This window comes from Mauremys mutica, chromosome 7 (assembly GCF_020497125.1).
Source record: "Mauremys mutica isolate MM-2020 ecotype Southern chromosome 7, ASM2049712v1, whole genome shotgun sequence".
NCBI lineage: Eukaryota > Metazoa > Chordata > Testudines > Geoemydidae > Mauremys > Mauremys mutica.
Window position 1 is genome coordinate 4,849,428 of NC_059078.1, and position 9,619 is coordinate 4,859,046.

Genomic DNA, 9,619 nt, shown 5'->3' on the forward strand with positions numbered 1-9,619 from the left:
CTATGGGTGCTTCAGGGCTGGAGCACCCACGGAGTCAGCGCCTATGCCCTGGGTAATGTCACAATGGCATTTTCAGAAAACAAAAAATGGAGGGTGCTTGAACAAGAATTTTGTAGCATCTCTCGCAAATGAAAGGTTTCAGTGACAATATCCTAATACCATGATTCTGATGGCTGATGTTTCTGCTACTAAATCCTTTTAATGCTAACACAGTAATTATATTTTCTTTTGACATAACCTATAAACAAGTAAGACTGCATCAAATATAAACACAAATACTATACAGGTAAATTACTGCAGACCACTGTCTGCTGGAATAAAATAGTCATTCATAGTTCAGCAGAAGAAATTACAAGTTATGCAAAAGGCAAACTGCTTTAGGGAGTGTGTCTAGACTATGCATAGCAAGACTATAAATAGTATTTTTAAAGGTAGACTTAACCACCTAACTAAACTGAATCATCCAGAGAGTCCCCACAACTATTAGTTAAGTAAGGTCTCTGGGCTGAGAGATTCCACACATATTCAATTAATAATTCACAGAGATGCTGGCAATAGTCTTGGACCACTGATCAGCAACCCACAAATCTCCAACAGTCAAATGAATAACAGGTTTACAAGGTATTTATTAAATTATTAAGAAGAGATTAATCTACAAAGTGTAAGAAAAGCCTAAGACAGACAAATATTTAATATACCCTCAAATTAAATTAAGACAAGGTGCCAGCAAAATAAATTACAGGCGTTTTAAAGTGAAACTATTGATTCTTTGTGTATTCCAGGTACTACTTTGCATTCAGTATTCATATTCTTTTTTCCACTCTGCACAAATTCCAGATTGCAAACATACTGTATTTCCTCTCCCATGTAAACACATTCCAAGCAGTGATTCTTCTTCATATTGACAGCTTGTCTTCACTGCAGAGTTAGTCTGGGCTCTGACTCAGATGCTGCCTCTAACCCAGGCATTTACAATCAGGTTGGCCTGGGGTATAAGTTAAAGCTCCCATACTGCTTTCACTCAGGCCAGTCATCTGCCCGCTCTGCAGTGAGGACACAGGCTAAATCACTTCAGTGCTACTAGTTATCCAATGTCTTTCCACAATTCCCTTCGTGTGCCCAGAACAGAAGGATAGGCAACTCCTCCCACAATTCACTGGGAAAGACACAGAGAGTATCTCAGTTTATTGCAGTGCTAAGAACCACAGGATACGACCCCAGAAGTCCTAGCACTACACAAGGTGAGTACAGCACAAGGGTAGACGCAGTAACGCAAGAGCAGCTTTGCAGTGTGGACACTCACAACCAGGCTAGGCTAATCTGGTTGCTCAGACCCTAGTGCTGACCACCTGAGTGAACTCTGCAGCAAAGACATACCCTGAGAGTAGTATTCAGCAGAATACTAGACACCAATCTAAAGACCAGTCCTGCAGCCTTAATCGTGTGAGTAATCATGATGAGCTAGACTGTGAATACCTCTAACGCAGCTGCCCTCTTGTCCTCCTGCATGGCCCTGTCAGTGTCACCTGGATCTTGGACACATTTCCTTGCAGAACACCAGAGCTATGGTGTAGATGCTCCTCCCAGGGAACAAAGAGGTCAAAGACCAGACAGGAAGTGGATGGAACCCCACTGGCTTCACCTCCCACATGTTGGCCAGCTTCAAAGATACCCTCAAAGCCAACATAAAGAAATGCAATATTGATGTTAACTCATGGGAAACCTAAGCCCTCAACCGACCAAAATGGAAAAGGACCTTGTGCAGGGATCCCAGTATTTCAAGATCCAACAAAGACAAACAGGAAACAGAGAAATTGGAAAGAAAGAACGAACGTGCTGCAGCCCAACTCAACCATTCACATCTGCTCCTTCCACGAGGCAATATCTGCCCCAACTGTGACAAGATCTGTGGATCCCGGATCAGCCTCGTTCGCCACCTGTGGATCCACCAGCAATAACTGGCTCTCATTCTATGGAAGACAATCATCTTCAAACTCTAAGGGATTGCTGATGGCAGCTGGCCAGCGGAGCTGACTGGGGTATGAAGGGAAGTAGGCAGCTCCTTTCAAGAGCTGCAGTACACTACTTCCATCCCCAGAGCAAGAGTGGAGAGACAGGAGGAATCCGACACCAAGTCACAATTCCATCCAAAGGCTGCTGCTGGCGCAGGGCAGCTTCACGGCATCCCTTACTCATGGCTCAGTACAAGAAGCACAATATATCGGTGTCTACAGTAAGCCTATTCACGAACGAATGGTGGAAGGCTTTTCTCGCAGGATCTACAATGCTGTCTGGGAGATCCACGAAATATTTAGTTACTCCAGACATTGCACTAGCTTTGTTATTTTCTCAGTTATTATAGCCGTCTGAATTTATGCATGAAAAACAGAAGTTGATATTTAAAATGTATTTTAACTGGCCTTACAGGCCCTGATTCACCTTACGCACATACTTAACTTTAAGCATGGGCATAAACCCATCCTTAGTCAACAGATCAGTAAGTGCTGCTTCTTAAGCTGATGCTTAGGTGCTGTGTTGAATGGGGGCCAGAACAATATCTTACATCATCACATAACTGCACCGATACCAATCCAGAGTATCTCTACTGAAGCGAGTAATTCACAGTAATCTGAATCAAGCCCTCCGTTTTTTCACTGCAGTATTATACTCTGTTATGAAATGACAACATCGCTAGATATTTCCCTTTTGCCTGTTCACCTACACTGCATAAAAAACACAGGCATCTGTTTAATACCACTGTTAACATATTCATTAATTTTAATGTCTCGCCTAATTGATTCATTACATTTTAGAACAAACTAAAGAGTCCTTCACGTTGCTGCTTTCTAAATAAAATACAGAGCATGTGGCATTGATAACCCTGACAACATCCATCCATCTTTCACTTGCCTTATGCTTGTTCAAATGAATGATCTGAGCTATGCGGCGTCTCCCATTTAACCTCACGTATTTTGGGTTTGGATTTCAAGGTGTCATGGAGGTGGTGCTCTCGCTCTCGGAGGGAAGTGTTAGCTAGCATCTTATCAAAAGTGTCCCCAGCTGGCTACAAACATGTGCCAGGGAACACAGCTATTCTGAAAGAAGGGGGCAAGAGGTCAGGGGTTGCATAGGAAAAAAGCAACAGCCTGGACTGAAGCCGCAAACAAATCCCTCCTAAATTGATATATGCCATCTGACTCCCCTACCCTTCATGGACCTCGGCAAGGGATTTATATGATTCATGCTCAACTGGGTGCAGGGAAAGGCCATGCTTAACTCTTCTCCCAACAATCAAATGAGAGCTAAAGGCAAAAAAGTCTGAGGCAAGCCGCTAAGAAATATAAATACCCTCTAGAACATGAACTGTAAATCTTATTCACATTTTATTTTCAACCACAGATATCTGTATCTACTAATGTGAAGGCCATATGTAGCAAATAAATGAAAGGATAAAGAAGTTAATCTATGTCTGAATATATTGATAAACACACCTTTCTGTGTCCCTGAAACTGATCAAGAATCAGTGATTTGAAAATAGTATCCCATGGGGGCAGCATTAGATAAATACACTCGATTTCAAACTCCAAGAGGAATTCTGACTACAGCATAAACAGGGAACACTTGCTATACTGTCTGTGCATTGCACCGTCATCTAAGGCTGTGCATTCATACATTCCCACGAGATTCTTTGCTTTGCTATACATTATAATTTACCATAACTGCATATAATTACCTTGCCAATATGACAGTATCTTATATTTATATAGTTCCTTTCACCTCGAAGGACCCCAAAACAATTCACAACTTACATTTTCTATGTATAGATCACTATGCACATCCATGGTGCTACATAAATAGCAACTACAGCGTACAGATACCACACTACTGTAATGTGGCCACCTCTGGGGTGGAGGATGGCAGCCAGGCATTATATAACACATACCTGCACATTGGTGGTGAGAGAATTGATTTTGGGGCGGGGGTAGGAAATCCCAACTCTTCAGAAAAGTACCTGGGATCTTTAATGTCCACACAACATACACAGGACCTTGAGTTTACAACTTGTCTGAATGTCATGAAATCAATTTACCTCTTTTTTTCCCTTTTATTTCTAAGGTAGCAGTAAACAAATAACTGAAGGAGGTGGCAAGCAGCCCAGGCAGTCTGAATAGACCCCATACAACGTGGCACATCCTGAGTTTTATGTTGCTCCAATTTAAATGGCTTGTACTCTAGAAACAGTGGGGGAGAGCAGGGGCTCTGTGCCTCACACCCGCCAAAAGCAAGTCGCAGCCCCCGCAGAGCTGAGTGGGTGGAAGAAGAGGAGCGGGTTGTGCCTTGAACAGGGCTGTGGCAAAGTAATCGTCCCCCACCCCCCATGCACAGTTCCTCCTGGCCTATCCTGGGGAACATGCAGGGTACAGTGTGCACTGCACTGGCCTAATGGCTCCATCCAGCCCACCAGAAATATGTTCTAAACCCCTGTTTTCACTGGCAACGAAGGGCCCGACCCAGGGAGGTTACACAGCACCTTCGATAATCCTGTCACTTCAGGACTGCATCCCAAGGGCATAAGTATTTCTGACTTAGTGGTTCCCTGCTGCCATAACACTGTTCAATCATCACAACTGCAACTGCGTAAATATCATGCCTGATCTAGCAGAATGCAGTCCAATGGAACTGCCATGGAAATCATGGGGGCTTTTGCCCGAGTGAGGACTGCGGGATCAGACTCATTAGGGTATATATATAGTTCTATAAGTATATATAGTTCTATAAGATGTACAGAATTTACCACAGAGTATCTAAAGTGGGAGGCAGTCCCTTAGTAACGCAGCACTTTCCTGTCTGCATTCATCAAGCCAAGAGCCGACGAAGTTCTTGCAGGATGAAATATTTAATTTCCTTTGTTCTCTAACCCACTCCAATGAAATCACCAGGGCCCTCTGTGCGTGTAATGAAGCAAACCCTTCCCTTATTACCCTTTCAGCAAACCTCTTCCTTATACTAACACTCCTGCTCATCCTAGTGTGACACAGTTCCTGCCTGCCCTGCTGCATGCTTCTGAGAAAAGGTGGAGAGGGTTGGACTAATTCCATTTACTCTAAACTCTGATCAATACTGGAGAAGAGGAGAGGAGTCTTGCTGCTTAAAAACTATTATTTTGTAAAATCTGGTCAACTTCTTTCCAGATGTCAAACTTTTTAAGGGGTAAAATGCAAATTACACGTAAAAAAGAAAGTGGTGGATCAATCTCCTGTAAAATAGGGAAACCGATCCAACAAGAATTTGAAACAAACAATAAATCATTTTTCTTCTAGGAAAGAAATTGTATTTGGGGATATCCCAGTTTGTCTCGAGGCACATATTTTTGAGTCAGGACCTCAAAAGTCCTTCTAAATAAACACATGGATGAATATAAAGTTTCCAGAAAGACTGTTAAATTCAGCAACATTATTGTGACAAACATCCAACCCTGCCTGGCCAGACAGGGAATGAGTCCTTCTTGCTCCACACTGTGTTCTCTCGCTAATGATACACCATAGCCAAGTGAGACAGAAAAAACACCCAAAACGCCACCTTCCCTTTTCTACAACAATCTGTCAGGATAACAACAGTCCACATGCAGAGGGGGCTGGAATAATTTTTATAGTAGGGGTGCTGAGAACCACTGAACCAAACTGTAAACCCTGTCTAAGATGGAAACCACTTCAAGCCGGGGGTGCAGCAGCACCCCTAGATCCAGCACCTATGTTCACCTGTGGTCCAGTCATTAACGCCTTGCTCAGGCAATCCTTGCATTGAAGTCAATGGGATTTTTTTTGCCTGAGCTGAGAGTCTAGCCTCCATCCCATGGAATCTCTGGGACAACACAGCTGAGGAATATACAGTAGAAAAACAGAATGTAACTATTCTTGAAAGTGAACTCATACAGTCAAGGAAAACAATAGAGATTCTTCAGTTTCCCAAACTCTTATTATGGGATAGGAGATTATTTTTAAATGCACTGCAACTCATTTATTTTGACAGTTGTTTTACTACTTACATAAATAGGCCCAATATGTTTTCTCACATTCTTCTTCTTGACAGAAAGTGATCCACTTTCTTCTGTAGTCCTGTTTTAACTTCCCGATCCCCCTTTCTGTTTTCCACTTTATCATCCCCCCCCCCCCACTACTTCCACTTATTTGTTTTACCTGTGCTGCCTCTTATAGGCTTTTTTCCCATTTTGGTTTTTTTCCTACCTTCCTTTCTCCTTTTCTTGTTAGTGCTGTATTTTTTTCATGTAATAGGATTTATTCCCTGCTCTACATTAATTTTCAGATCACCAAAATATTTTAGGTTCCTGTGGAAAGCTAATTTCTATTAGCAATTCACCTTTAACTGAAATCCAATTTTTCCTTTTGCAGCTACACAAAAACTAGAGATTACGTTACATTCCGCACCTTTTTTTCCCCCCTAATGTGGAGAAGTTCCAAAGGAAACAAACAGGATGGCAAAACTAAATATATGTCCACAGCCTAATAGAAGAGTTGCAATAAAAAAATTATATAAAAATCTAGCTATATCATCATCACCATATTTCATTCAACCAACAAAGCATGGGGCCATTCAGATTTCAACATCAGATTGCTCTATATTGCCTTCAGATGATTTGTGGTACAGATATTCATTTCTACCTCCTCACGTACCAATGACTAATAGCAGCTTTGTGGTGTGACCGGACTGAATCAATGTTGTTTACTCAGTATGTCCTGAAATCTTGCTGGTTTATACTGATGCTTTGTAAACGCAAAACAGAATCAGGTCCAAAACTACAGCGCCAATAAACTTAATTAAATAACAGGGGGGAAAAAAGCAGGCAGACATTCCAGATAGTCATGTCCCATTATCTCTCTACTCAGACTGTTTCAGGAAGAAAGTCAGCTGCATTTGACTGAAATTCATCCTGTGCCTGTGGGAATTAACTGCCCTCCAAAACCCAAATTGCTGTATTGGTCTTTAATCTGACAGACCGAGAACTAGCAGATAAATCCACCATAACTGTAAGAGTCAATAACACTTCTTTTAATTCACTGCAGTATTGTACCTCCTGATTTAGACTCCAGATGAGGTGTTCTTTCCTATTCTTTTGTCTGGAAATGCTATATACTGCTGTATTGTAGTGACGGCTGTGACGCATTCACAAAGGTATAGTTAATGTTGTGTCAACACTTCCATTATAAAGCTCTATTTTCATATATTCTTCAGTTGGTAATTAGTAACATATTTGTAACTTGTCCATAAACATTTACTACAGGCTGAAACTAAGAATATAAGTTTCTAGTTTGATTCTGAAGTGCTTTACAACAGAGAAGTAAAAGCGAGAGCATGTGTGTGTATATATAAAAATACAATGACAGTGCAAACATACATTTATGTTAATTTTTTTTAACATAATTACATGTAGCATGTAGCTCAAACACCACTTTGAATTAGGTAAAATATAAATTAAACAAGCAAATATTTAACAGTACAGTCAAATCTCCTGTATTTTTTAGGGTGTGGGTGTGTGGGAGAAAAAAAATCTTTAAATGGCCAAAATTCCAAACTTTACAATCTGGACACTGCATAAACAGAGTATCTAATCTTCAGATGTGCATCTTTGCAAAGATTCATATGTATCTGAATGTACATTGGAGTGCAATGCGTCTGAAGAAAACATCTTTATTATGAGTGGATAAATTAAACCCGTGTTTAAAAAACATTTATAAGTTTATATTCTCCCAACAATTTGACTGGCCACAGGGTAAATATTTCCTTTGCAATGTAACATACATATCTACGCAACCAATGCATTTCAATTGCTCTTAAATTTATCAGAACTTTTGTGGGCCTTAATGTTATTTAAATACAGGCATTTTTATGCATTTGATCATTTCCATCAGGGCGATGGCCAGTGACGTTTTTCAAAACCCAACTCCACAGGTGCAATAATCGGTCAAGGAATTATGCAAAAATCATCAGTGGGGCAGTTTTTAATGAGTGTTTTGAAAGGAAAACAAGTGAGCCGAATCTGATGCGGAGCATGGTTTGTTACTGTTAGACATCAAAGCTGCGCTGAGAGGGCTGGGACTCCTCCAGCAGGGACACAAAAGCTTTGATGCAATAACTGGAGCTCACAGCAGTACAAGCACTGTAAGCAACTGGGGCAAAGTAACCTTTGCTTAGCTCTCTCTTAGATCAATGGCTGGGTTGCTTCCCTGAGCTGGGCACACCTGAATCCCCTTGGGACAGGAAGGCTAGGGAGAAAGACAGAGGGGTGCAAGGGAATGGGATCACTGCCTCTCTCTCTCATTATTACTAGCAATATTATGATTGTGTTTAAAAAGCTGAGGGGGCGCTGGCAATATCGGCGGGTACATATGGCAAAGGGAAAAGGCAGACGGATGGGGACATGGGCCCTCTGACTGGAAGCCGGGTTGGTCCATTTCCAATGTCACCACCACTGGGGCGGCAGGGGCAGGGGCAGCAAGGGGGGGGGCGGAGGGAGCTAAGATGGGCTCGTGGTACCCAAGGCTCCTTTACTTTCCCTGTCTCCATCCCTGTTTCCCCCGCTGCCTCTTTCCACCCTCCCTCTCCGCCTTGGCCTGGCTGCTGGCTGCAATGTGGGTGGGCGCTGGGGCTGCCTCCAGAGCAGGGGAAGGCAGCGTGAGCCCAGCCCCCTCCCCCGGGCCAGGGGGCCTCTGGCCGGGCCCCTCCCGCAGCTGCAGCGAGGTGTTTCCAGCAGGGGCACAGCCCCCGTTCCCCAGCTCGGCCCTTCGCCCCGCGGCTGCCGGCCAGGCACCGCTGCCCAGCCCCGGGGGCGGCCCCCCCCGGCCCGTGGGTACCTTCTGCTGCCGGCGGGCCATGTCGGTGGGCTGCTTGGCGTTGAAGGGGTAGGCGATGCAGCGCATCACGAAGACGTAGAGCTGCAGCCGCCGCTTCCTCTCCTCCTCCTCCTTCTGCAGCCGCTCGAGCTCTTCCTTCTCCTTCTCGCTCACCACCGACGGGCTGGGGCTGGAAGGCCGGGCGCCGCCGCCGCCGCCGCCCGCCCCGCCGCCGCCGCCGGGCCGGCCCCCGGGCTGCAGCCCGGCCCCCGGCCCGGCGCCCTCGCTGGTGCGGCTGGGCGAGAGGCGCGCGCCGGCGGGGGCCGGGGCCAGCACCTCCTTGCTGCTCTCCTCCTCCGCCAGCTCCTCCGACTCCTCCTCGCTGGAGGACGGGTCCAACATGCCGGCGGCGGCGGCGGGGCCCGGCCCGGCCGGGCGGCGGGGCGAGCGGCGGGGCGGGGATCAGCGAGCGCCCGGGGGCATGGAGCGCCCGCAGCCCCGGGGCTCGCTCGGGCTCGGGCTCGGGGCTCGGGGCTCGCTCGCTCGCACGCGCCGCAGCTCGCCGGGGCGGGTTTGCAGCGCAGCCCCCGGGGCACCCGGAGCGCGCGGGGCTCAGCGGCAGGACGGTGCCCGGCTGCTGCCAGCTGTCGCCGCAGCGCAGAGCGAAGGCAGCATCTTCCCCGGCGGGGCGGGGAGCGGGGAGCGCGCGCGGGGGGGGGGGGCGATGACGTAGGCCGCGCCGGGTTAACCCTGCCCTGCCCGGCGCTGCT

At 45.7% G+C, this 9,619-nt stretch overlaps 1 protein-coding gene across 2 annotated transcripts in view; it reads right to left on the reverse strand.

The window, feature by feature from the left end:
• Nucleotides 1-9,251, reverse strand: part of CADPS (calcium dependent secretion activator) — a 356,811-nt gene extending 347,560 nt beyond the window's left edge. For both annotated transcript variants that reach the window (XM_045025308.1, XM_045025307.1), the window contains exon 1: nucleotides 8,871-9,251. In XM_045025308.1, coding sequence (XP_044881243.1) covers nucleotides 8,871-9,251 — 381 coding nt within the window. The remainder of the gene's footprint in view (nucleotides 1-8,870) is intronic.
• Between the last annotated feature and the right edge of the window lie 368 nt (nucleotides 9,252-9,619).